This window comes from Cucurbita pepo, chromosome 16 (assembly GCF_057944985.1).
Source record: "Cucurbita pepo subsp. pepo isolate OVF chromosome 16, ASM5794498v1, whole genome shotgun sequence".
Taxonomy (NCBI): Eukaryota; Viridiplantae; Streptophyta; class Magnoliopsida; order Cucurbitales; family Cucurbitaceae; genus Cucurbita; species Cucurbita pepo.
In genome coordinates this window covers 10,707,452-10,735,031 of record NC_141813.1, presented here as the reverse complement: position 1 = coordinate 10,735,031, position 27,580 = coordinate 10,707,452, and the positions used below count along the sequence as shown (strand labels likewise).

Here is a 27,580-nt window from a genome sequence, read left to right as displayed (position 1 = left end):
AATTACCCCTTTCAACTAATGTGGGATCTCACAGTCCACCCCGTTTGTGGGATCTCACTGCCCAATTACCTTTTTCAATTAATGTGAGATCTCACAATTCAGCCTCAGCCCTTCTTGATTCACTGCCTAATTACCTTTTACAACTACTGTGGGATCTTACGGTCCATCCCTTTGTGGCCCAACGTCTTCGATGGCTCATTGCTCAGGCTTTGATACCATTGTAATTACAACCCCACAAGAGTATGATATTAATATTATCTACTTTGAGCATAAATTCTGATGACTTTACTCAAGATCTTCCCCTTAACTAACCGACTTGGACTCCTCTCCCAACAATTCTCAAAACTATCTGATAGAAAATTCACGTGACTGGTGAGAACGAGACGTTTGATCTCAAACCAGAGAGAAAAGGTCTTCGGGGATAATTATTCTTATTCTTTTAAATTTTTTAATTAAATAAAAAAATATTTCATTCTAAAAAAATTGTATGTAAATTAATTACGTGTGAGACTATCCAAAAACAACATATGTAAAATATTTTATTTTTATTTAAGATCACTTTCTAATTATAAAATAAAAAATCATATGCACAAGCCATGCCAATTTGGTTTCTTTAGCCAATTAAAATTTGGTTGACATAAATTTAAAAAAAAAAAAAAACAATAAATTATGTTATTTTAAAATTTACTAAAATATAGAAATTGGAGGAAACAAAAATAAATTTTAAAATTTTTAATTAAAAAAATATCGATTTCAACAATAATTGAAAATTCAAACTTTTTAATAATTATAAATAATTGTGATTATTATCTAAATAATTCATTAAGTTTTTTCAAAGAAATCTGGTTTTAAAATAGAAAGTTTATTTAAAATTATTGGTTTGACTTTTTTGTATTGAGTATTAATAGGATTTTACGGTTTTACCCACAGAATTTGACTAGAAATAGTAAAAGCTGACTTTAATATTATATATATATAATTATAATTAATTATTTTTGTTAAAAATGTTCACCATTTTAAACATTTAACAATTTTATTTTATTATTTTTTTTTTTTTTTGCTTAAAAAGCCTTTAAAAAATGTTTTTTTTAATGCTTTTAATGAAACTATAATACATAAAATATGAAATTAATAAAATTTAGAAAAAAAAACAAACTTACAATTTTGTTCTTTAATTTATGATTTTGGCAGAGTTATTCATTGATTAATCTTAATTATTTTTGTCCAAAATTTTATTTTATTGAAATTAATTAGTTTATGATTTTTTTCATTAGCAAAAATAAAATAAGATGATAATAAAAGTTATCTTATTTATAATCAAATAAATTACAAGGATATAAGAAGAGTAATAAATAAATTACAAGGATCTGGAAAGAGTAATAAATAGAAAGATACGGATGTAAGTGCCTATAATAATATATCAAATATGATATATATGGTAAACTATAATTTACTACTACGTACCCACGTGAATTAAAAGTATCGAAGATGGGGGCAAGAAATTGTAAATATTTACAACCTGGGAAAAGAAAATATTTACAAGTGTTAAGAAATCACCTCAGCAAAGGGTGCATCACAATTTTATTGTATAGAATATATGCCTAATTTACAGTCTAAAGAAGCTGGTTGAAGCTTGAGGATCTGCTACATCTTGCTTTGAAATAATCTTCCAAACAAACTCTTTTTCGCTGTTCCACGCTGCTAAATGAGTAGTCACCGTCGTCGTCGTCGTCGTCAACACCGACCAATGCAAGGCTCAAATGCAGTTCGGAGCTTGAATTTGGATAAACTTCATCATCTCCATTCTCCACGCTTTGTGAATCCTCCATAAGGAAGCTTTCGGTTTTGGTTTTGGTTTCGTTTTCGCTTTCCCCTCTTAGAATCTTCAATATCTGGAACGAATCACGTTCGTAAACGTCTTTGATTAATGCAAACAACGTGGTTTGGTGAAACGAATCGTGTTCAAAGCAATACCTGACTGATTCGAGGACGGAGTCGAGATGCCCTCGTGATGCAAAGCGTTGCTGCAAGAACCATTCTCTGCAACTGTTCGTCATTGAATTTCCCCTCCAAATTTGGATCAACTATTTCCTTTACATTGCCACTCTCTATCATTGGCTTGGCCTGGCATATAATCATAAAGCATGTTCTTAATCCTTGTATGCATACTGTATCAAAATATTTTAACCAAGTCTTACCCACATAACCAAGCTCTGCTGCTCTTTCGATGTCTCGGTGCCGATTGCTCTTCGTCCCGACAACAATTCAAGTAGAACGATACCAAACGCATACACATCAATCTTATTGCTCACTTTTCCATACATGAAATATTCAGGAGCAAGATATCCAAACGTTCCCACGACATCAGCTTCGATTCGAAAGGATGATTCTGTTGGTCCCCAGGTTGCAAGCCCAAAATCTGATAACTGTCATATAGAGCCTCAGTTAGGAATAAACGAGCAAAATTCAAAGTCTCATCCGATCGGGATCTTGTAACGAATTACCTGTGGTTCGAGTTCATCGGTGAGCAGAATGTTTGATGTCTTGACATCTCTGTGTACAACAGGCTGAGGACATTCGTCGTGTAGGTAGTTTAGCGCTTCCGCTATTCCAATCGCAAACTCGAATCTTACCTCCCATGAAAGTACACCTTTTTCTTTGTTTCTATCTAAATATCACATAATTTTCTTAGTACCATACTCCTGATCTGATAGTATTTGAAAATGTAAGATATTTAAGGCTTACCATATAAATTTTCCTCTAAACTTCCTTTGGAAAAGAAATCATAAACAGAGATCAACGTATCGTGTTCGACACAGATACCAAGAAAGGGAGTTATGTTCTTGTGATGTAATGAGGATATAATGTCAACTTCTCGAGAAAAATCGTTCCATGCCTGTTTCGAAAAGTTCATTACCTTAACAGCTATTGGCTTACCATCTGGGAGAATTCCCTTGTAGACACGATTGCAGCCGCCTTTCCCAATCAGATTTTCTGTTAAGAACAGCCAAATTCATGAGCCATGGACCCATCAGAAGGGCGAGAAAACAAATGAAAACATCGGTTCATAGCAAGGATGAACTCGAACCTAAAGAGAAATGCGAAGTTGAAGCTTTCAACACATCAGGACTAAACCATTTATAACTAGTTGAGATAGTTTTCAGGAGATCCTCCAGGTTTCCTGGTGGTTCAGAAAAGGCAGATAAACCCGAGATCTCGCTTCGTGATGGATCATTTCCTTTTATGCTGAAGCTATGATACGGGGAGCGATCGGGTAAGTTCATCACCCATTGCACTACAGACATGTTATGTACACATGGGGTTTGTGGAATCCTTGGAGACGTTCGAAGCAATGGCCAACCAAGTCCCGGCTCGGAATTCACCTTCTTCATTGCAGAATCTTGTTTGGAACAAACCCTTTTACTTTCAAGAACAACTCCATGAAATTCATCCTTCAAGTCTTCACTACCAACCCCATAAGAAACAGATTTCTCAGTCTCATAGCCATCAAAGTCAGATTGGCTAGCTTGACTTAAACTTGGTTTTGGGTCTAGATTCAACCCTGTCATGTTACAATCAAATATATGACTAACTCTACTTTTTGTTCTTCAAAAATAAACAAAAGTCCATCCAAGAGCAGCAAACCTGGTAGTTGATCATTGGTGGATCTTCTGAAGACAATTTTGCCATTGTTGAGAGCCAAAACATCGGTCGTTCGAGGCAGTCTCTTAACAACGTATCTAATTGTTGAAGACCAACCCCTGCAAATGGCTTCTGTTAAGATCAACTCAAGAAACAAACCAAAAGGCTATTCAGTGAATTCCCTACCCAAGATTAGATGGTTTGCTTGTTCCCAAAACCACGGCCCCAGCGCCATAGCTTTTCGCCTGTCTAACCAAAGTCTTCTTAACCGAACTTCCAGTCGATATCTGAGCAATCAGAGCTACCTAATACAAGAATCCAAGAAAACAATCAGTACCCAAAACTTAAGTTCATCCATAGCATCCATAGAGTGCAAGAGATCCCAAACCAAACCTTGTTTACATCACAAAGCCTTTTGTATCCTTCTATGAATTCATCAAATAAGGGCTTATCTCTTGATGCACGGTCTGTTTGGCAAGAGGGAAAAATCATATGAAACTATGCATCATACAAGTGAATGTAAAGAGTTAAAGCTAGAGAAGAACAATGAAAACCCACCAGAAGTTTGACAAACATGGATTACAATAACACAATCCCCAGGATCAGCAACTTTAACAATCGCCCAATTGAGCAAATCTCTGCTATTGCCATTTATCCTAATCCCCACTAACACATTCTTCTTCTTCTTCTTCCTTTCGATTGCCTCAGAATCCTCATGATCAACAGTCATTTCGTTTCCTCAAAACCCCACAGATTTTGAATCTTCTTCGATTAGCAGGGCTTCACCAGGTAACCACTGATTGGGAGACTCCCCAGTTTTTAAACCCTCCATCATTTCACTCTCTACCACCAAAATCAACCAACAAAAGAATCAGAAAGCTAAATCCACCCATAGAAAAAGAAGGTAGCTATAAGTATTTAAAAACAAGCATCGACCCATTGGCCCATCCAAAAAGCTACCATTAAACAGGAAATAAAAAAACCTAAATGAGAAATTAGAACAATAATTTGCATAAGAATCATGAAGAAGATAAAGAGAAGCCGACAAATGGGTTGTACCTAAAACTTGAAAGGGTTGGTCGACGAAGCTGAGCATGATTTTAAACACCGATTTAGCGGATTAATGAAATCGAAGGGTGTAAGGTAGTGCGGGCAAGTAATGGGGAGAATCAGAGAGAGAGAGGATAAGGAAATTTGAAAAGGAAGGGAAGTTAGGGCACTAAAATTGTCGTAAAAGACAATAAATTAAGGTCGGGTGACGTCAAGGATGGATGAAGGAAATGGGGGTTTTGAGTGCTTTTTTGTTTAGATTAGTTGAGGAAGCGAAAAGGGAAGAAGAGATGAAGTTTGGGGGAAGAAAATGTCGGCAAGAGAGAGAAAGTTAGAGAGAGAGAGAGTTACAGAGAGAGTTACAGAGAGAGTTGCAGAGAATTTTTGAAGGAATTGAAAAGGAAGATAGGTATTTTTGGTTGATTGATTTCTTGATTCCTTCCTTTTTTTTTTTTTTTTTTTTTTTTTTTTTTATGACAGTTAAAAGGGAAACTGGAAGTTTTCGCGGGAAACCTATGGTATCCGGTAATTTTGCGTGGTCCACCAAAAGGGGACTTCAAGTTTTCCACCGGCTGTTGCGGGTTGCCATACCTGACCGTTGCCCGTACTACATGCAAACAAGATCGTCAAGGAAAAGTTTTTTTTTAATTGAAAAAACATTATAACTTTTTTTTGGGGGGGGGGGGGGGGGGGGGGGGGGGGGTTAGATTTTATCTAATAATTATGGAATAAATAAAAAATTACGAAATGGAGTCGTATAAGCCACCAAAAGAAATGGTAAGCTTTCCTTTGAAAGCTGATGTGGGACTCATTTGAGATTGATAAGGGTATGAATTTGATATTATGTTAGATACATTGATATAATATAAAGTTGGAATCCAACAATTTACAACAATTTTAAGTATTTAAAAATAGTTTTATGAGTGTTAAACTACGAGTTTAGTATCTCTAAGCTTTTTAATAATAATTAAGTACACGAATTTAGGTGCACTCACAACAGTGAACGTTATCTTTTCTTCCATTGGGTTGTTAGGCAGTTTAGTTGTGAGACTAGTAAATCAAATATAGTTTGTTAGGCAATTGGTTTGTGAGAATAGTAGAGTTATAGCAAGACAACATACTAGCTAGAATTAGTTACATAAAATTATCTAAAATCAGAATAAATACTAGCCTCATGCAAATTATGAAGACATGATATTAATCCACTTTCAAGGTAGGTAAGCATAGAGAATAAGATGTAAGATCTCATATCAGTTGAAGAGAGGAATGAGGCACTCCTTACAAGTGCGTAAAAATCTATCCTTAATAGGCGCATTTTAAAACCTTGAAAAGAAAATAATAATAAAAAAAAACAATATCTGATAGTTGTAGACTTAGGCAATTACAAATGATATCAAAGTTAGACATCGAATGACATGGTGTGCCAGTGAGAACGAAACATTCCTTATAAGAATGTAGAAACTTCTCCTTGGTAGAAGCGTTTTAAAACCGTGAGGTTGACGACTATATGTAGCAAGTCAAAGTAAACAATATTTACTAACAGTGAGCTTGGACTAAACTGAAATTGCTCAATAGACCTGAAACTCTAGGCTCCACTTAAACAAAACGCAAAGTACACAAAACCCAATAAAGAAATACGCACACTCAATTTAGAAAGCACAAAAATTAAAATTCATCACTCAACCAAACTATAATGGTCCAAGTCCATCGCTAGAAAATATTGTCCTATTTAAGTTCTCCCTTTCAAGCTTCTTCTCAAAGTTTTTAAAACGTATATGTTAGGGAGAGATTTTCACACCTTCATAAAAGGTGTTTTGTTCTCCTCTACAACTGATGTAAGATCATCCTCGCTAGCTCTCTCTAGTCGACGTAGGATCTCACATAACTCCTCTAAGAACTAACTAAATGGCCCACACCAACAAAGAGAAACAAGAAAAGAGTCATGTTAAGGCTTGAGTAGCTAACCGTAGGGAAGGTGCTGGTGGTGTAGGAGATAAGCATACAAGTTTACCCAACAGCACCTATCACCAACCGTAACACAATTAATAAACCTGGAAACACTCATTTCTTCCTTCAAATCTCCGTTCAAAAGTCTCCCAATTCACGGACCATTTAATAAAAATGTTAAATTATATAAAATATTCCAATAAAGATCTCTAGAGTTATTTATCAATGAAAGTGAATAAGAAAATTCACACAACTCTAAATAAGATTATCATTGTTACCACTCATTTTTGAAGAAAAAGATCGATAATATCATCTATGACATAATTTACAAAAAAATCAATTTTTGTACATCAGCTACTATATCAATTTATGTTGATGCTATCATAAATAAAAGGGTTGTATCAGTTTCAACAAGAATACTCAAATTGAACATAACTCAACTATAATTGACACGTACTATCTCGTACGTTTCAATTCATTTAGGAAAACAATCTACAAGACAGTTTTTCACTAACTGTTATATTGGACTTCCTAACCGGACCACTGCATGAAAAACATGGGAAGGGGATAGACATTAAAAAAAAGAGATAGGTAGCACATCACATACCCCAATCATGTGCACGGATGACCGTTCTTCCCACATCGGTTGTCGGCCATTCTAGCTTGTCCCTCCCAAACCACAGTGAGCCATGATTATTAATTAGTCGCTATACTTAAGCAGTCGACCTTGAATCCTCCTTTTAGATCAGCCAACTGCCACCATCTTGTATCAGGATTGTAAGTATAAGCGTAAAAAATTGATGGGAATTAGCTCTTGTAAGAATCAAATCTCAAACTTTAATTTATAGGGTGAATGTAAGGTCGATATCATCATCTGAACTAATATAATCCAACTCCACCATCTTTCCCATGTCTTTTGTGGTTTTGTCTGCCGGAGCATGGCTCGTTTTCGTTCTTTTTGGATCTCGTTGTTGATTTTCAACTCCAGATGACTTCCTGAAAGATATGTTACAGATCTATAATGGCGTGGAAAGACGGTAACAGAAAACAACAAAAGTAATGGATAGAATCTTACGAAATTGATGTCTTCTCTGAACTGATCCTCTGCTGACTTTGTCTGGAAAGTTCTTTATTTCCACTTTTATCAGTCATTTTCCCTGCAATTGGAAAATGTGTCAAAAGAAACTCTATGAATCTTCAGGGCATGCACGTAAAGGTTATGATCTCTAACCTGTGATCTCGGCAAGGAATCTTTTCCCTTGTGAGTGTACATTGGTGGTCACATTATCTGCATTGCTGTTCGCATGAATAGATTAAATCAGTCAAAAACAAGAACACAACAATAAAATAACTGATACTCCTTAAGCATTCAAGAATCCGTCTCTGTTAGTCCGTTTGCAGAAGATAAATGTTTTGAAATTGGAAAACTACACTAAAATGGAATCCAATGGCTTGTGACTTAATACCAAGTGAACCCAAGAGGGCTTGTAGTGCACAGATAAATGACCACACTCACCCACATTTCATTAATAAATGGCTTAACTTCAATTGTAACAAAAGAACGATGGAAAATGCATTATACAGTTTTAGAATACTACATTACCCCCAAGTACACGATAATGACCAAGTGATTACAATAAAATAAGCTTCAAGCACACAGTTCTTTCCCCTATTTTCACTCCACCTACCAGGCAAGTTCATATCCTGAATGAAAAATGAGTTCAAGAGTATGTTTTAACATCTAACGGATAAAGAAGAGATTGTTATAGGCATTAATTAAATATATAGAAAGTTATCAGATTGGAATTCATTCACTATTAAAAATGAAATAGACTACATAAATTGAAACTAAAAAAGAAAAAAGGTTATCTACCCTGACAATATAGGGTGAAGCATTGCAAGTATCTTACATTCACCCATAATCCTAGTTAAGTTTCACCTGAAGAAATGGCGGTATATAACAGGTTCATGAAATCAAAGATAACATCCGCCCACTTCTTGAAAATCTTAAATTCTTCTCAAATTGCTTTTGTTCGAATAAATTATAAAAATGAGTGATATGTCTTCTACAAACCTCAATGCCTTTTTCAGGCCTTCCACAGACAATAGTTTTGCCGGCGGCGCTCGATGTTTAGAATTCACTTTACCGACTAGCGGATTTACCATGTAAACTCCTTCTGCCTTGAGATGATGATCTCTGAATGCAGTCCTCAGATTCCTGTACCCGGAAAATAAAACAAATAAGAAACAGAAACGAGTATAATAGAAAGTAATATCATGGTCGTGTCATTGCTCTCTCACCCTCCTTTGAGCTCAGTTCGTATGGTGGTGGAATATTTTTCTGATGCCTTCTGTAAGAAAACAATAGAGAGAACTGTATCAGTTAGATATGCTTTCAAAATCCGCATGCACAACAAGATTAGCATATTGAGCGCATCAATACTTACTGATTTATGATATTTACAGTATATGCCACGTCGCCTGAGTAATAAAATAATTCATCAGAACTTCCAAAATATGAATTGCAAAAATATGAAATTATGAGAAATGGACCTGTTACTTTGGAGAAACAATGCATATTAATTCAGGAAGAAACGAAACCACATAAGAAATTTAAGCTAACAAAGTTAGACTACATGCGTTCTTGACTTTGTAAACAAGAATCCCTACAGCAAACATCAGTTTATATCATAGTACTAATGATTTAAGGGTTGACAAATTTCATCACAAAAATAATCATGGTCATGTCAAAACAAGATTTAGGGGGAAGAAAACCACTGTCATCATGTCAACTAAAAAGTTAGTATTGTAAGTATCTTTAAAGACGAGTATCAATGAACAAAAAGACCGTGTCCAATAGTTCCCTTGATTTAATGATCTAGCTCGTAACTTCTCTTAAAATAATATGGTCAGGTATTCCAGCCAAAGGATTTATCCAACAATGAATTGATTGTCTCATTTGTCAATAAACGGAAAAGGCCATAACCGATGGGCTTGTTGCAGGTATATGATTTTGACACATTAGAGAAATTATATAATTAATAGTAGAAAAGCTCAGTCCAGTGGATCACAACATTGTCAAGAAATTTCTTCATCCCTCGGCTCCTGTCCACACGTATAAATATTTTTGCACACGGAAGTCCCGAGTCTCATTCAATCATATCAGTTCACTGAAGGCAAGAGGAGCTATTATGTAAGATAATTGAGTAATTTTCATGACAAACCTATTTATTACTGTTGTACAAGCCATCCCATCCTTCTTCTTCCCCTTGCATACTCCATAGTCATCTGAAGTGCCCATCTTTAACAACTGGCTTGATTGATACACACTTAAAGAAAACCCCATGCCCTGAAATACGAAATGGAAGTGGGTAATTCATGAACTACAACACGTATCTACGGTATAGAATAATATTTTAGTTGGTACCATTGCATCCTTGCGTACTGTAGAGTTAAACACTGCAAAAACTGTTCCAGCCAGCTCCTTGCAATTTCTTTTATATGCATCACCAAATAAGAAAACAGAAACAGCGTTTTCATCCAAACAACTAAGTTTCCAAATGCAGTAAGCTTTCCCTGTAGAGCTTGTCTTTGGGCTCCCTTTCTCAGTCAACACTCCTACAGTTACCCAACAGCCTGAAAGGGTGTCTCCAACCAACAGATTCCTGAAAATTTAACGAACAAATGAACTTGTTTGACAAATATTATGCAAAGTAGAAGTTACCAAAATCTATTTCCCAAATGCAAGATGCTTACTAACAGACTTCAGATGTCTTTAATCAATCTCAATGAAGTTTAAGAAATTCCTTTAATTCTCTGCATATAAATTTTCAATATCTCAAACTGAAAAATAGATAGACCATAGGCTAAAATTTGTCTCCATTCCTACATGTATATACACAAATTTCTTTGCTACTCTCTAAATTCTCTGTCAAGATAACATTTCTTATAATTGCAATTGCTTCCAAACTATGTATACTTGTGATTACAAAAGATAGAGATAGAGACAGATAGATAGCGAGAAAGAGAGGAATTTGTCCTTGAATGACTTTAAAACGGGGTACTGAGTTCTTATCGGATTTAGAAATGAAGCATGTTAAAACTCGCAAACCGCATGCCACCATTGACATTGATGAAAAAAGCCAAGTGTAAAACATAGAATTTATTGATGTAATTATGTTCGCTTGGAAAAATTCAGTCAACTAATTTGCCTTTAAAAATGCACAACATATTTACATTATTATATCAAATAGTCGATCCCTTCAAGGTTGATGGAGTTCGTGTGATGATTAACCAGAAATAAATCCTCAGTCTTCCTAGAAGAAATCATTGCCATTACATTCTCTTACATGACATGAGGAAAAATAGGAATAGCTGATCGAATGCAGCATGGGTATCATTCTCCTAGATGATAAGCAAGTAACGCCGACAAATATAAAGAATGTGAAGTGAAATTACTTTATGGTAGACAAACGAACAAAGCGAATGTCAGAAAAACGATCGTGAAGCTCTACAGGTCCTACCAGTTGATTCCTGAGATCAAAAAATTCAAATAAAAAGTAAGGAAAAATACATGTCTAGAAAATTACTCTATTCGTGCATGCTAAGCAGATCTTTAGATGAATATCTCCATTAGTTCTATCCTCTAAACAGTTATCGATAATCCTGAGGAGAAAAAAATTATGTGATGTACTTCTAATAATTGAGTTCTTAATGACCTAAAGCTTTTAAATGGAACTGAGCTGTGAAAAATCAGAGTACACAGTTTTGTATGCAAATCACCACTACCTCACTCGCAAACCAGAAAACTTCTCGATTGTAACATCGTTAGAGGCCTTAGACCGGTTTGTTTTTCCACTTTTCTCAGTTGGTATGTGACTATAGTCAAGGCAGTCTTTGACAGCGTTTCTGAAGATAGACATATCCGCATGACCCGCTCGTCTTGGTGATTCATCGTCGGAGAGTAAATCTACAATAATACAACAATCGAAAACATATATTCAATACAAATGTTCTTTTAGGAAAAGTAAACATATAAACATTACGGAAACTAATTAATCGAAAGAAGAAGAAGAAGAAGAAGAAGAAACAAAGAAATGATTAATCAGCATAGTTGCTAAGACCACCATCGTACCTGAGGCATGAGGCGGAGTTCCAGGAGGAGTTTCAACGACTTTATCTTGGAGAGAAAGGAGAAGATCAAGATCGTCTTCTTCGTTGGCCATAGCTCGCGCGTCGTTCTCGTCCGAAGGAGTGCAAAATCGTTCGATAGTTCTATTGCTCTGTAGGGTGCGTTGTTTTGTTAATATCCTTTTTTTTTTTTTTTGGCGCGGAGGGAAAATTTTATTTTATACTTTTTTGGAGGGAACAAACGAAAATAGGTGGCCATTTCAAGTTTCACCGCCGAAGTACCCAAATAGTCCATTGGGCCGTCTTTTAGAACGTCCATTGGGCCGTCTTTTAGAACGTCCATTGGGCCGTCTTTATAGGCCCATTCTTTTCTTCCTAGTTCTCCTAGAGCTGTATTCTAGTCGTCGGTATCGTGTATGTTTTCAGATTTTAAGAAGAGTTGCTCTTTGGAGAGTAGAATATAAGTTAATGACAATTATAAGCTGTGTTCGGGAGAGTTATTATCTATCGTTGATCTCTATGATAGAATCAAGGAGATTTAGAGGCGGTGATTTACCCTGTGGTAGATATCCGCTGTGCTCTGAAAAGTTATTGTCTATCATTGATCTCTATGATAGAATTATGGAGCCTGAAAGACGATAGTTTATTGTATGGCAGATGTCAGCCGTTTAATTCTACTTATCTCCAACTCGTGAATTAATTATAAAAATTATCCATAAATTTTGTCATCTAAAAAATGCGAAATATTATCGTTTACCTTTCTTAAGGTTTCAAAATTATCCATAGAATAATAATTTTGAGATATTAGATAATAGTAACCTAAAATGAAGTTTTAGATATTAGATATTAAATAATGTAGCAATGACCCAAAACAAAAATTGAAATTGTCATAAGAACTCAATATCCATCCGATATGCTAAAAACTTTCTAGTTCAATGATAGGTCGAGGGTAAACGATAATTTTTTTCCGTTGCTCGATATTCTTCTTGTTGATCATCGATTATTATCATATCGGGTAACCCCTTCAACTTAGCAGCATCCCTTTTCAGAAGACGGTCAGAGTACGCCATCTTTTGTTCCGTTCTCAAGTCCCTGAATTTATGAAGTCTCGTTTTTCTAGTAGACCAATTTGTTAACATAACCCCAAGCCATTTTTTATTAACATAATGACTCCGAGTTATTGTCAATCAATGTCAAACCAACACTTTAGATTTTCTTTAGTGAGTAATGGGATGGGATCATTACATCAATTACATAAATTCTATTCCATTTCCACTTGGGTTCATAAGAATCATCAGATTTCAGACACAACCATGGAAGTTTCTTGTTACCCTTTCATCAAACTTCACCAAAACACTTCAAAAAGAGGTTTTAGGATGAGTTCTGGGTTTTGAACCACAAGCACTCTCCAAGAACACACTCAGAAAAGACATGGAAATGTTTCAAAAACATGAGCCTGATCTCTGAACCAGTAAGCCACAAAAAAGAGAAGCAAGGGAACAAGAATATTGAATGGTTTATTTCCCTTTCAATCATTTTTATGACATACATTTGTATCATCAGCCAATAACAACCACCCAGGGGCGGAGGGAATGAATCCAAGAATTCCTATTTATTTACATTAATAATCTAGAAGTTGCAACTGAGAATGTAGTTTGAAATTTCCCTCTACGTTTTCTTTTTTTTTTTTTTTCCTGAAAATGTGGCCAATAGTTGTTGTTCGACCAAACATTAACCAGACTGTGTGACCATTGCTCTAAACAAAGAGAAGAGAGCAACATAAACAAGGAGAGTACTGGATGAACAGAATGGTTAAAATATGAATGTACAAACTCCAGAAGGAAAAGAAAGTAAAAGAACTGGCTCTCTGACGGCACCTTTCACCACCAAAACTATATTGCAGACAAACAGGATCCGATGGCCCGAGTATTGCAAGTCAATACGTATACACAAGTTGTGGTTAGTCCCCCAAAAACTCATGACAAATCAAATGATCCCTGCCCCTCATTGATCGCATACATTAGTTTCTTGTACATTATTTCCTGCTCGCACAACACCAATCATTCATTATTCACACACCATCATCATGTCAACAGTAAACAGCAAAACTTCAAAACATTCTCATCCTCAATTAATTAAAATGTTCATAATACTAATTCGTGAGTAAGTAGTACCTTGGTCGAGTATGGAGGAAGCTTAAGGTAATTGGCGCACGTCATGACACTAGGCAAATCATCGTCTGCTGATTCAGATGCACCTGTCGCACTGTTTGCTGCGTTTGTTGCAGTTGATGAGTGCTGAAAAGATACATAGACCATTTTCAATGGATAAAAATTATATAGCATACAAGCTAAGACTCATTGATTCAATGCCAAAAAAACAGAAGCAACCACCAAGCCATCATTTTGGTACCAAACCAAGCTATCATTAATTAGAAATCTCACTAAGGTTGGGGGGGGATAGTACAAAGCAGGCAACTTGAAGATATTTCTGTGCAAATATTATCCAAGGATTTACTTTTCCTTGATTCCTTCATATAATACCTTTCTCACGATGGTCAATCTTGGATTCAGCACTGCAAGGCCACCTGGTGGAAGCCTAGGTGCACCTGTAACAAATTGGCAGAATCCTCTCTGCTGCTCCGGTGTGAATTCGCCCATAATCTCAAGGAACTAAGAATGCCAAAAGAGACAGCATGTGAGGACCATGAATCAAGAATTGATACTCTCATAATTCCACACTCTATTATTCTGATTTATGAAAATAACTCACATTGACTATGGCAGGACTTTTGGCTGTGTATCCATGATCAAATTTAATATGATCAACAAGTGTGTCAGCCTAAAAAATGAGATAATGTCACTATTATTTCAACAAGGCAATTTCACCACAAAATGAAATAAAAACTCTGAAACTAATGATTTATTAGCAGGAAACATGAATATTTGACATTTTACCTTCCACAATTCTCTACGGCCACATAGCAAATGGTCCAACTCATGGGGAATGAAAATGCGTAATGCTGTGATGTCAAAAACCTGAATTTCAAACATAAATAATCAAAAAGTGGGAGAGGACAGAGACAACCCATGCACATTGAAAGAAGAGGGAAAAGAAAACTATGATGACATAGATTGTAGATTAATATGTAATTGAAAACTCCCAGTTCTCATTGATCAATGATTAATAACACTGAGTAATAGCCCCACGGGGTAGCTCAATTGGCAAAGATAAATTGGTCCATCTTTGGTTTGAATCCACTCACCCAAGTTGCTTTGTCAAAAACAGAATCAAATACCAATAATAATATATCAAGATCAATGTCATAAATTACAAATGATGGATAAATAACAATATTTTCCCCAGCACGTAAGATATAATAGGTATCCGAAGTGAAATACACATTCAGAAAGCTACAAGATGGAATTAGTATATGAACACATCAATTAATCATTAGGGGAGACGTGATTGATTGACCTGTGTAAGGAAATCTTTGAAAAGCCAAAAGCCATAAGCCATAATCCGCAATAAGAATGGGAGGCAAGAAAATTATAATACTGAACTATGGTTCTTGGTCCACGAATGCACAAAACATGCATTCATCGTTCTCTTTTAACTGTGGAATCCCCCAATGCAGCAGTTCCAAAATTAAGACAAATAACAAGACTATACAACATGGTAATTTGATGACTAGAGAGATAATTACTATCTTGGCAGACGTCCTAACAAAGTCTTGATACAAAGATTGAATCCAAAAGCCTTCCTTAAATACTACACCCATCTAATGCACATATATAACACCAAATTAAATAGAAATATCATTGATAAACTTACCTGATTGAATCCTGTAGTAAATGCTTCCATTTGCCGCATTATTCCAGTCTTGACAGTTGCATCTAATACTAAGGATATGTACTCCTCCAAGTTATGAATATTAACCTGAAAATTTATATAGTTTTAGAAGTTTTACTTAACTATGAAAAAGAGAGATGGCTAGCTTGAGTTTTTATAATGTACAGTTTCATCTCCTGGTCTCAAAACGTAGTCCGGATAGCCAGGAACTGTAAAATCCAAGCAGAGATCTTCAACTGGAATCCCACGGAAAGATAAGTTGGAAATTGTATTTTGATTGTCACCATCTACCAATCCTAAATACTGTTTCCGGCAGACAAGAGCCTGCAGTTCTTGTAGAGTCTTCCCAAGCTCAGGGTCAAATGAGAGGATATCGTACAAATCAAGATCCTGAAAATTGAAATTCACCACACTTCAGCCAAATGAAAATATTAAAAGCACAATGCCCACACGATTGTCAACCATTAAGAGTGAAAAAGAAAAAGAAAGTATATCATGCTACTGACTTACTTGACCAAGAACAAGCTTGAAAAAGGCTGTTGAGAGCGGTAGATCCAATAGTCTTCCATCTTGCAAAGCTTTAGCCATCACACGACCAACAAGCCGGAAATATTCAATAACCTTCGAAAATTGGCTGCCATCAGAAGAATCAGCATTTGGTGGCCAAGGTCGTGGAAACAACCCAAGAGGAGATTGGATGATATCAATATTGCCTGCATCAGAAATAAGCTTAGAGCCATCTTTAGGCTTCCTGAGCTGTCCATCTTCACCACTATCTATTGACTCTTGCAATGAATTAGACCTCCACATTCCAAGTCCAGCCCTCTGCAATTCATGACTTAAAAGTGTGTAGAATTCAAGGGTAGGACCTAATCCAGTTCCCACTTCACCAAAATATTCTACTTCAAGAACAGCCTTCTGGTTAGAATACATCTCCATAACTTTCACAGCAGAATCCAGTATACGATTACGGGAGACACGAACCTTTTGGCGCTGCAATCTTCCAACCCTTCCCTCTCGTTCATTTACTGTTCCAAGACCATCAGCTCCTAACTGCTGATGTAGCCGATATAACGCACGTGACAACCCAAATGCAGTTGAATAAAAATATTGTCGCCGTGTCTCAAAAGGAAACAAGAACGGGCATGCCTTAGTCAATTGATAACACCATGAAGGAAGGCTCCCACTGCATAGTGCAAGAGCGTCTTGAATTTGTCGAGTCAATTTGGGAGTAAGCTTACTGTTGACAAATTCCTCATGAGGAACCTTTCCTCCAATTCCACCCAATTCATCAAGCGTAGTGATCTTTCCCTCTGCAAATTGATCTGACACTATTTGAGCCCTCAAGCGAGGAGCAAGCTGATTCAATCCCTCAAGTACACGCAATAAAGATAGTATATCATATGTAGGATTAGATTTGTCCAAATCACATGGAAGTTTTCCTTGTAAAATACTATCTAAAAGTGACATTTGATGGAACTGAGACTCTGAATTTGAATTGGAAGTTGATACACATTTGGTAGCTTTAGATTTAGAGGAGCTTGATTCCCCAGCTAAAGCAGCTCTTTCAGATTGATTATCTGCCCTCTGATACGTGATGGTATATATATCACCCCACAAACTGCTCCCATCATTAGATAAGAAATCATTGCCAGCCCCAGCAAACCTCTCATCATCATCCTCATTCAAAACAAGCTGCCGTTGAACAGCTTGGTATATTGTCAAATGCCTATCAAGCTGCTTCTCACCAGAAGAAAAGAGTAATTTTGGGTTGTCATTGGAACCACCAAAGAGAGGATGTCCCTGTGGATCCCGACCTCCACGGAAACCTCTGCCATTAGCTGGTCCAAGTCCAGCCATAGCAGCAGCAGCAAATGTCATACTTCCCCTTGCACTAAAAGAATTTCCACCCCTATGATCAGGAGAATTAGAACCCCTGACTGTCGCAGTTCTACTGCTAGAGCCAAAAGTTGAATGAATCTGGCTATCACTTGTAGCGGGACCAGCATCGCCATCTTCAGCTGTGTCACCCAATTTGACATCATGCACCTTTTCAGGCATACAAAGAGGAAGAGAGTCATCCTGCAGCACCTGAATCATAAGAACCAAGAAGGATGAAGAAAAAAGGTTCAGTCAGTTAACAAGCTAATCATGCCTCTCTGTCAAAAGTAATGAGATTATATATGAAATAAACTAAGAAAAAAGAGAAACGTGTAAAGCAATTAGCAATATCAATGAGAATAGCACTTATATGAATGCATCAAGTTGTGATATAAAAGAGAGAAAAAAAATTGAAATTGCATACATCATCGTGGTCATCATCTTCATCATCAGAAATATCATCATCCTCTATCACTAAAGAATCATCAATCTGGATGGAGGATAGGTCCAATTCTTCATCCTACAAAGAACAAGAAACTGACCATCAAAACAAATAAACAAAAAAGATCTAACATAAGTAATATTACTAACAAGAAAAACAAATAAACAAAAAAGATCTAACATAAGTAATATTACTAACAAGAAAGTTTAAGATTCTTAAACAATATAACGACTACACAAAGTTGGATCCGTAGTTAGAAAAATAATTGCATTTAAGAACATGTTATAAATAAATACTACTGAGTTTGATCCACAAAAGCTACTGACCCAACCAACGACTCAAATTAAACATAATGTAAGACCAAATCCACTGAAAAGGTTTTCATTTACAATAAATACTTCAATCAACTATGAAATATGCTCTGGTTTCAACTTTCAAGACTAAAATATTCTTGGAGGGTATCCAACTGGAACTAACTAACAAACTGAAACATCAAAACTAGCAAGATGTGTTTACCAGAAACATTGCTGATGGCAGTTTGGATATAACTACTCGTGCATTGCATATAACTTTGTAAATTTTATTTTATCTCACAATCATTAACAAACATTAATGTTGCTAATACTAAAAGTTAACTTTTTAAACAAATCTAATTATCAAAATTTAAAACAAAGAAAGCAAGTGAAGGATCTGCAAAGTTAAAAGACAAGGCAATACTGATTAAGAAGACAATCAATGCTTGTTAAAAATATGAAAACACATTTAAACAATCATAGACCTTATATTTTTAAGTGAAATTTATTCATTTTTATCAAAATATATCCATAAAACTTATAATATAAAAGGTTGCAATTTTGAATATACATTAAGAATATATATACATCTTTTGAAAGAGGAACAAAAACCTATTTCTTATATGACTCTGCCAGATAGATAATTACTTTTAAAACATAAGGAACTAATGACCCATTTTTGGACGAGAAACAGTGATAAAAAAAATTAAAAAAAACAGTAGAAGGAAAAATAAGTTGGATTGTGTTTGCTTGACGCACAAGAAGTGATTTTTTCTTTTTGGTGTGTTTCACTTTTTCTTTTTCTTTTTCTTTTTTTCTTTTTATTATTATTATTTTTTGGAGACTGTTAATTATTCAGTCAACAACAAATGATTTTTTCATAGCACTAGGATATAAGTAAATACATAGTGTTTTCAAATCCCCAATGGGATCTTGACATTCATCTCAGTAACTTTTTATGTTAATCATATATAAAATAAAAGAATAGTAGGGTTGACAAACAAATTGCAAAAAATCTAATTAAGTACTGAATTTGATAAACAAGAGTTATATCCATAAACATTGATAACAGTTCCATCTTTGCCCCTTTGAGGACAAGCAATAAAATTGGAACGATACCGAGAATAGTATGTGCATCGTTCAGAGCTGTTAAAAGAGGTCTGATCCTTAGATAGGGGGAGAAAAAGGTAAGACCATTCGCAATACAAAGGAAGAGAAGCTGACACTTCCGAAATACAAAAGAAATGAATTTGATAATAGGAAAATTTTGTATATTTTGTGCATGGTGTTCAAAAACAATGAAGGTAAAATTTTAAATCATCAAAAAAGTTCCCCAAAGAAAAAACATTTACAAAGAAGATTCATTTACATAGTTTAAACATAAACAGATTAAAATACAATAAGGGTTACCGCCATTAAGCTAATAGTAAACAGTTACACAAAACCAATAAGGTACTCATTAAAATCAAAGGTGAAGGCTACAGCTATGCATGCAGTCATTCTATACTGAGTAAGTTTTCATTGACATGCAATAAACAACATAATGCTCCTACAGGCTACAGCTAGAGTAGTGATGCATCTTCCTACCCATGATCTAAAGCACTCACTTAATTCTGATGCAAATCATTACATATATTGCAGCATTACAATGTACTTGTCAACTAAATATTTGCTAAACTCATCCAAAATAGTATAATTTCAAATGGAAAAGCACATAAATAAATGCATCAAAAAATTGCAAATTAATACGAAATAAATTATACTTCAGAAGATAACTTATTTAGAACCCCATTTAAATTTGCCATCTAGTCCTAGATATCTATCTTACTGTACTATTGGATTATTGATATATTGTTCCCCCCGTTGTGAAAAAATACCTCAGAAGTGGTCTCTCCATTTACAGGCTTCATTTGGGCATCCTTGTCCACAGCTGCTCTTCTACGAGTAGAACTTCTAGTTTGTAGGCCTCTCTTCTCCTCCCAGGCAGGCTTTAGAATAGCTTTCCCCTTCCCCTTCGATGTGCTTTTATCCTGTGACAATTCCTTCCCTGCCCTTTCTCCAATAGTCATCGATGATCTAGACCTAGTAGAGTAACGGCAAGTGGTTGAATTGGGGGTTGATTTTAGCCCTGATGGAGCAACAGTTCCTGGAGGCGTAGTTCCTGAATCTGAGTTTGCACCAGATACTGAAAGTTTCTGACCCTCGCTTCTCTGAACTCTAGGCCACAGAAATTCTTCAACAGCTGCTAAACTTGCCAATGGATCAATCAGAACAATATTTGATGAATAATCACGAAGTAATTTTTCTCCATGGGCTCGACAAAGTCGTAACTTAAATGGCTGAGATAATACACTTAGCCCAGAGGAAAGACGTGCACTACCACTGGATGATCTAGAAGAATGGCTCAGGACAACTGGAAAACGTTCCAATGAGGATAAAGCACTCTGTAGCTTTTGAACTAAGACTGTCATAGGAGCTACTGTCCCCTCATTAATGCTTGTGGAAAGAGCAACAGAAACAAATGATTTAAATCTTTTAAGCACTTGCTGCCGAATCTTTGGCAACTCCGCTTCCAAAATTCTTCCTTTAGAAAAGTATCCACAAGAAAAGTAGTCAAGCAGAACTCCAACAACGCCACTACCAATAAATTCAAAAGTGGAAACACCATCATCTTTGCCTAATTCAACTAGCATTTCAGATATCACGCCAGTTAAATACTGCTCCTTATTTGTAATAATATCATCTATGCGGGACCCTGAAGCTTTCGACTTTCCTTTCGATTTACTTTTCTGAACATCAATACCAGCATTCAACTTGGCGCAAAGATTCTTCAAACGTAAGAGATCATCTGTAACTCCAACTTCAACATCTCCCGGATCTAAAGGGAAATACTTTGTTTTAAAAGCATTGGCACAGGCACTTACAGAAGTTCGGAGATTAGAGTTAATTGATGGAACCTCCACTGAACCTTGTGGAACAGTGCCTCCAGAAACAGGATTTTTGTTTTCATCCAGTGAACTTCCTTCTGAAGTCATATTTCCACTGCGCCGCCTGTAACGTCGAGTGCGAGAAGAAGCTCCAGATGCAGAGTTGTTGTCCTTCTCAACAGAAGCCACTTGGGTAGCAGTATTTTGGTTATTAGCTAAGATAAGCTGGTCAACAGCATAAACAACACCCTCTCGAAGGAACATCTTAGAAAAAGTTTCAGGAAGCTTTTCCATAAGAATCTCAGCAATTTGGAGAGAAGGAATCAAAATGTGTGGATCTTTCCATGCCAAAACACCAGCTAGAAAACTAAATCAAGAAATAAAAAATTAAGGACACCAACAAAGCAAGCCTGGAAATCTAATGCAGATTGAAGTGAAATACCTTGCTATATTAGTCACATTCAATAATGACTGTATCATCTCTGGAGTGCTGAAGTACATCAATTTTCCAATTCCTGAGAGACATTTATGACGTACCGGACCATTCACACTGGAACCATAGATCTAATTGACCAAAGAGTACAATTCAGTACTAACTGAACCAGAAAAGACCTCTTAGGGTCTAAAACAAGTATAAAATGTCGTACATACCTGTATTAAAATAGGAAGGAGATCCATTCCAAACTGGTGGAGGAGCTCAGGCTGATCCTTTAAGAGTTTCTCACGAGCTGACACCTCCGGGGCACTATCAGTAGGATCTTCTTCTTTCACAGAACCGCTGGTAGATTGCTTTTTGATGACAGGTCCTTTCACAAACAAATTATAGTTGGGCGGAAAGGAAATAGTTCCTTGAGGTAGAGGGGGTAGAAGCTCATTTGCCAAGTTGACAATCTCAAAAATCTAAACATTAAATAGTAATCAAGCTATTAGAAAACAATAAAAGAGGCCAAATTCTCAACAGTTTTCAAAATCAGAAACATAATAACCACCATTATAGGATATTAGAGTACAATAGATAACTATTGACGAGAAACAAAAGTGTGGCAATTGACGTTTTTTCAGATTAGAAACAATTTTACAGAAATAAAAATTTTAAAAAAATACATTAAACCACATTGACCAAAAGCCTGGACTCTTATTTGACAACCCCTATACCATTCATATTGCTAGCCTTGGACCAAATTACTATCCCAGTATCTGCTTCTGTAAACAATGAGTATCTTCAAAAGCTATAAACGTAACAAGTAAAGTAAGACCAAGGTCATGTGAATAATACAATACATAAACTTGTTTAAAGAAAATATATATGATGCACACATGATGACTTTTTTTTTTTATAAAAAAAAAAGGAAAAAGAAGTTCACAAATTATGCATTGATATAAAGATATGAACATACATATTTTCAGCTAATTTACATTCAACCTTCCAATTCTACAAAAATTTCAAAAAAAGTTCTTCCCACTATCAAGACCTAGAACTCAGTCGGTTTCATGACTTGATTTGATACTCTAAAATGTATTTTCTTTCTCTCGAACACCATTTATCAAGTGAAAAGAATGGATAAGATGGAGCGACCAAGCACTCCAGTTGGCATATATAACATTTATCGAACAACAACAAAGAAAGCTCAATTTTGAAGCTGAAAAGAAATAGCAAGAAACTATCAATATAAATGTAACTACTAAAAATTATATCTGTTTCAATATAATCGCGCCACCCACAAGTGGATCTTTCTTCCACAGCATTGCACCTGGGTGCTAGCACAACCTTAACACCTCACTACAAAGAAGCAAGGTACTTTTAGGAAGGTGTGCTTTTTAAAAAAAAAAATTAAAATAACCCTAACTGCAAAAACCCTTGCATTTATGGTTTTTCTTATTACTTTTAAGTAATATAAACGTGGATTGATTTTTTTTTTCACCGCCCACAGCCAACAATTTTAAGGAATGACTCCCATTTTACTTTCCTGCATAGATTTCTATGAGGGTGGTTGGTTTACCAAATAAGCTCAGGTAGGAAATTCAAGAAGCTCGGGGAGAAGTATTATGAATTTGAAAAACTTGGTTGAAGAAAATTCCTTATTCTGGAAGGGGATATAATCTCTTTCTAGGAAGCTGGATGAACTCCTTTCCACTTAAATCAGCTCACCCAAGAAACCACGCCATTACCAAAGAAAGCAACTCTCAGTGTCTGAAGCTTGGAATTGTAGAAGGGGTAGAAATTTGAATCCTGAATGCCAAGAGAAATCTAAGGGATGAAAAGATTGAAGAATGCAAGGTTGAGAGGTGTACCTGTCACATCTCAAAGGAATACTAAACTGTTACAGTTGGATTATAAATGAAACAAAAAGCCCAGGGGAACAAGAGTTGTCTACTCAAGAAAAATGATACTATCCAGACTGATAACCAGGAAAATTAGCAGAACCTACCTGCTCTTGTGGTCTATTTAATGCAGGCGAAACAGATGAATTAGTAGACACGCCAGAACCAGATAATATATCTTTAAGAATCCCACTGATCCCAAGAAGCAGCAAAGTTTTCCCACCTAAGGCAGATCCACTTGCACATGTGGAAAGAAGTCGGATTAATCCCTGCATAATTGTGAAGACAATCAATACCCACATTACATAACCATCAAAAGATGAAAGAGCGTTTGGAACTTACTGTGTAAGTAGCTGAGCTAAGTGTTGACTGCCCACCTCCGGTACTACTGGTGGAAATGAGTGAGGCAGCTTGAGTAACAAGTCCATGGTTACACAGTTCATCTAATTTATCAGGAGATGATGCAAAGGCCTCGGCAATACGAGTCAAACAAACTGAAGCATGCTCCAACACCTACCAGCAAGAAATCCAGATGGATAAATTAAGGAGGGAAAAGAGACCACATTCGCACACTGTTTTTCCTTTAAAAATAAATAAATAAATAAACAAAACTCCACAGGCCTAAGTGACCAAAAACCTCCAAAAACTTCAAGGAGTGAGCTTCAATTGAAAGAAATAAATAATAATTAAAAAAATAAAAATAAAAACATCACAAAGAGGTCTAGCCGCAGGAAACCACTAAAAGGTGCAGAGAAGAGCTGAAATTCAGAGAAACCCTCCGAGAGGCAAAACCCTCTCTTTCCTCTCTAACTAAACATGCGACATGAAAGGCAAAGAATTCTATCTACTACATAAACCTTCCAATCTCAGAGTTGTTAACTATGACTGAAACAACTTACTTTTGCATCATGATACTGAAGAAGGTTCGTCAGCAGGGGAACAGCTTCCATCACGAAGTCGGCTGCATCTGAAGGAAGCTTCTTGCACATATTAGCAGCAGTTGACAATGCAACTCTCTATAATACAATTTCAACAAAATGATAATAGTTAACATGTAAATTATATGAACCCTGATGAAAAACAAGTCCAATCTTTGGCCTTATCCAAAATCTGTAGAGCAATAGGGTCAACAGCAATCAGTTACCTGAACTCCTGTGGAGAAGAAATCTAAATATGAAAGCACAGCCATAAGAGCACCAGCCCGCAGACAGGCAGTAGGGTGTTCCTGGGATATCTTCTTTAAAGCTTGCAGGGACTGTTGACAGAAACCTACTTCTATTAGTACCATCGTCTCAGACTTGAGAAAACGTGAACTCACAGAATTTCAATGCATGACATACAGGCAAAAAATTCAAGAAACACCCTGTTTTAAGTATCAGAATAATGCTATTTGGAGTTCCGAGAAGAAAACAACAGTAAGCACCAATCAGTAATTAAAACAAAAACAAGCCGAGAAAACTACATAATCTACAAGTAAAAACACAGTCTCATTTCCTCCTGATCACCAAAGTGCTCGAGAAGAGCTAGCATTTTTAGCTCCAGTCACTTATCACGGTAAATCTTATGCATTAGCAGTATAGGTCACTCACGATTGGTAACAATTTGTACTCCCAAGTTTCACAAGGACTAAGTCAAATGCAAAGAGCAAACCTGTTCAGCTAGGTCCATGTATTCTATAGTCAGCAATCTAGCACAGAAGCAGGAAACAGCACCATAATGCACGACGGCAGCACATGATGAAGGTAGGAAATCGCACAGATGGGTCAGTGCCCTGGCCGCTAAAAGCATTATATCAGGATTGCTTTCGTGATTAAGTAGCCCAACGAGGACAGGGACAAAGGAATCCACAGAGAAAGTACTAAGAGACTCCTCGGTGCCAATAGAGAGCATCTCACAAAGTTGGGTCAATGCCTCAACCTGCCTTCCTTCTTCTCCATCCGCTCTCAACCCAGATAAGATCTTCTTAAGCCGTCCTCTCTGCTGTGAGGATGAAGCCGATGCAATTGCAGAAGATGGAAGTAAATCATCCAGTCCAGCACCGAGTTTCCTCAGAAGTCCTTGAAGGGCGCTGCTTGCTGTGGATAAATTTTGCTGTAAGACTCCCATTCCTCCTTCACTGTCGTTATCATCATCATCCCCACCGCCACTGCCTTCAATATTTAACCCAAAGCTCTGCTCAGCATTTCTTTCTCTATCCCCGATTCTAACCTCGTGTTCTTTTTCCTTCCCCTTATCCGAGTTTTCCTTATCAGAATTCTTCCCGCGTCGGCGTGACCCTGATGACTCATTGGTCGAGTCCATTGGAGTACTAGTGGCAGACGGTTCTTGGTTTCGAGTAGAGCGAGAACGTGTTGAGATCGAAAGAGTGGATGCAGCAAGATTCGAAGAGAAAGTACCAGAGAGACGAGCGCGCTTGCTAGAACGGGTAGTGGGACCAGAAGACGAAGAAGAAGGGGCAGCTGAGGAGGCCTCCGCCCGCTTTCTGCTCCGAGTTTCCATACAAAAACCCAAACCCACGAATCGACGAGTCGCTCGCCACCGAGCGGCGATCACACAGTTCTTGATCTGAATTTACTACGCATCTGACCAGTACGAAAATTAAAAACCTGTATATAGAGAAAAAGAAAAACAGCGAACTAGCTGAAAACGAAACCAGCTAACTCCTCACACAATCCCCCAATTCGAAAACCCTAAATTTCCCCTTGTCCCGATACAAACAAAGAACGCGAATCCACACCAGAAGAAACAGGAAATCACAAATTGCTCATAAACCCTTACGAGCAAAGAATGTAAAGAAATCAAAAACCGATTTCACCACCTAGAACACAACGCCCATCGAAATGTCATCCAGAAATCGGTGAAAATCCGGTGATTGAATACAAGCCTTCACAGCGTTGGAAATCTGAGTTCAAAATTGAATTTCAATAACAAAACGTCCCCTCAGGAATGGAGAAGGGGGAAACGAAAGGAAAAAAAAAAAAAAAAGCCCTAGAGACAATGAAATTTTAGAACAAGAAAAAGGGAACTAATTGTTCTTATTATATTATAGTGTGCTTTGGAAAGTAATTTAATTTAATTTATTTTTTTTTTTTTTTTTTTTTTTGCTGTTTTAAATTCCGTGTAGGATGAGCCTCCTCGTTTTGCATGGCGGTGGATGGCGAGTACAACAAGTATATACTCAACTCCCTCACTTTGTTCCGACGCCGACGTCGAAAAACCCTCGTTCAAAATCGCCACGTGTGCTTCTAAAAAAAATAAATAAATAATATCTTCCAATTGCCACGTGGCGTAACACGAATGTCGGTCTCATTTATACCCTTCAACTTCCCATGTTTATGTCCTCATCGACATATGATAATCAGCTTCATAACTATCTATTGATTCGAGTCTGGATCAACGTACTACTTAAAAAGTCTTTCCTTTCGATGCCTTAACGAACCATTTGATCAACATTATCACATATGTTTGATGAAACGAGCAACGTGCTGTTTGTTTTATTACCCTTCTCTTCCCTTCAAACTATTGAAGTTATGGTGCTCTCGTGATGTCGATGGACGAAAAGAGAGGCAATCTAAACAACTGTGTTGTGGTCGATTTTCTCGTGCAATGATGTTGTTTCTCTTTTGTGATATTTAACAATTATAGTCTAACTTGATTCAACAACATTTTGATTATTGACTATATTCGTTTGTTACACAATTTGAGAGTCTGTTTTTTCAATCGTCTTATTCAAAATTTAAGGTTCGGGTAGCCACTACGACAATCATTGCATCATGATTGAGATCAACGTAGGTTATACTTATTGAGGAACTTGTCATCAGGAGATGCTTCGGTGGGCTTATAAAGGTGTGTAAGAGTTGATCACGACAATAATCACTGAAGAAGTTTGTACATGCTTTTGTATCTTTCTTCGAGACTTCGTATTTTCGCGTTCAAACTCGTGAAAGTTTATATAATATATTTATGAGTATATACTTACGGTATAATATATAATAGGATGAAAATGTTATATATATATTCTTTAATTACGAAATTAACCTAATTAATGGTACATAAATCTAAATTTAATGGCTAATCTTAATAATGGAAAAAAT

The 27,580-nt window shown here is 36.3% G+C and overlaps 3 protein-coding genes across 4 annotated transcripts; all 3 read right to left on the bottom strand.

The window, feature by feature from the left end:
* Nucleotides 1-1,400: 1,400 nt before the first annotated feature.
* Nucleotides 1,401-5,098, bottom strand: LOC111777499 (protein kinase STUNTED). 2 transcript variants are annotated; one of them, XM_023657139.2, is made up of 11 exons: nucleotides 4,702-5,094; nucleotides 4,201-4,485; nucleotides 4,036-4,109; nucleotides 3,829-3,947; nucleotides 3,646-3,761; nucleotides 3,089-3,562; nucleotides 2,746-2,994; nucleotides 2,505-2,668; nucleotides 2,199-2,426; nucleotides 1,975-2,124; nucleotides 1,401-1,892 (listed from the first exon to the last, which is right to left on the bottom strand). In XM_023657139.2, exons 2-11 carry the CDS (start codon nucleotides 4,370-4,372, stop codon nucleotides 1,614-1,616), a joined length of 2,025 nt encoding a protein of 674 aa, XP_023512907.1. In that variant the 5' UTR covers nucleotides 4,373-4,485; nucleotides 4,702-5,094; the 3' UTR covers nucleotides 1,401-1,613. The 2 variants fall into 2 exon arrangements, with proteins under 2 accessions (XP_023512907.1, XP_023512908.1); XM_023657140.2 differs by lacking the exon at nucleotides 1,401-1,892 and having other exon boundaries at nucleotides 1,979-2,124; nucleotides 2,203-2,426; nucleotides 4,702-5,098.
* A 761-nt stretch (nucleotides 5,099-5,859) lies between these two features.
* Nucleotides 5,860-11,952, bottom strand: MCM10 (minichromosome maintenance 10). The gene is made up of 12 exons (XM_087118620.1): nucleotides 11,774-11,952; nucleotides 11,428-11,608; nucleotides 11,098-11,172; nucleotides 10,067-10,304; nucleotides 9,864-9,988; nucleotides 9,087-9,120; nucleotides 8,941-8,990; nucleotides 8,714-8,857; nucleotides 7,871-7,935; nucleotides 7,715-7,796; nucleotides 7,247-7,635; nucleotides 5,860-6,713 (listed from the first exon to the last, which is right to left on the bottom strand). The coding sequence occupies exons 1-11, from the start codon at nucleotides 11,862-11,864 to the stop codon at nucleotides 7,482-7,484; spliced, it is 1,239 nt and encodes a 412-aa protein (XP_086974746.1). The 5' UTR covers nucleotides 11,865-11,952; the 3' UTR covers nucleotides 5,860-6,713; nucleotides 7,247-7,481.
* A 1,313-nt stretch (nucleotides 11,953-13,265) lies between these two features.
* Nucleotides 13,266-26,485, bottom strand: LOC111777497 (E3 ubiquitin-protein ligase UPL3-like). The gene is made up of 17 exons (XM_023657136.2): nucleotides 25,137-26,485; nucleotides 24,631-24,741; nucleotides 24,386-24,502; nucleotides 23,829-23,999; nucleotides 23,594-23,755; nucleotides 21,816-22,064; nucleotides 21,607-21,728; nucleotides 20,115-21,531; nucleotides 17,927-18,022; nucleotides 16,132-17,712; nucleotides 15,787-16,011; nucleotides 15,604-15,708; nucleotides 14,727-14,807; nucleotides 14,542-14,610; nucleotides 14,313-14,441; nucleotides 13,944-14,066; nucleotides 13,266-13,811 (listed from the first exon to the last, which is right to left on the bottom strand). Exons 1-17 carry the CDS (start codon nucleotides 25,983-25,985, stop codon nucleotides 13,746-13,748), a joined length of 5,673 nt encoding a protein of 1,890 aa, XP_023512904.2. The 5' UTR covers nucleotides 25,986-26,485; the 3' UTR covers nucleotides 13,266-13,745.
* Nucleotides 26,486-27,580: the final 1,095 nt, after the last annotated feature.

What these genes read in the sequence shown, in the direction of transcription:
- LOC111777499 (XM_023657139.2), bottom strand. Translation starts at nt 4,372, where the DNA reads ATGACTGTTGATCATGAGGATTCTGAGGCAATCGAAAGGAAGAAGAAG. An exon ending in AGCAAACCATCTAATCTTGG is followed by an intron (nt 3,762 to 3,828) that starts GTAGGGAATTCA and finishes AGCCATTTGCAG; the next exon opens with GGGTTGGTCTTCAACAATTA. An exon ending in AACTTCGCATTTCTCTTTAG is followed by an intron (nt 2,995 to 3,088) that starts GTTCGAGTTCAT and finishes TGTTCTTAACAG; the next exon opens with AAAATCTGATTGGGAAAGGC.
- MCM10 (XM_087118620.1), bottom strand. Translation starts at nt 11,864, where the DNA reads ATGGCCAACGAAGAAGACGATCTTGATCTTCTCCTTTCTCTCCAAGAT. An exon ending in CAGTACGCAAGGATGCAATG is followed by an intron (nt 9,989 to 10,066) that starts GTACCAACTAAA and finishes TTCGTATTTCAG; the next exon opens with GGCATGGGGTTTTCTTTAAG. An exon ending in ATTCCTTGCCGAGATCACAG is followed by an intron (nt 7,797 to 7,870) that starts GTTAGAGATCAT and finishes TTCCAATTGCAG; the next exon opens with GGAAAATGACTGATAAAAGT.
- LOC111777497 (XM_023657136.2), bottom strand. Translation starts at nt 25,985, where the DNA reads ATGGAAACTCGGAGCAGAAAGCGGGCGGAGGCCTCCTCAGCTGCCCCT. An exon ending in TTCAGTATCATGATGCAAAA is followed by an intron (nt 24,000 to 24,385) that starts GTAAGTTGTTTC and finishes TCTTGCTGGTAG; the next exon opens with GTGTTGGAGCATGCTTCAGT. An exon ending in ATGGAGAGACCACTTCTGAG is followed by an intron (nt 18,023 to 20,114) that starts GTATTTTTTCAC and finishes TGTTCTTTGTAG; the next exon opens with GATGAAGAATTGGACCTATC.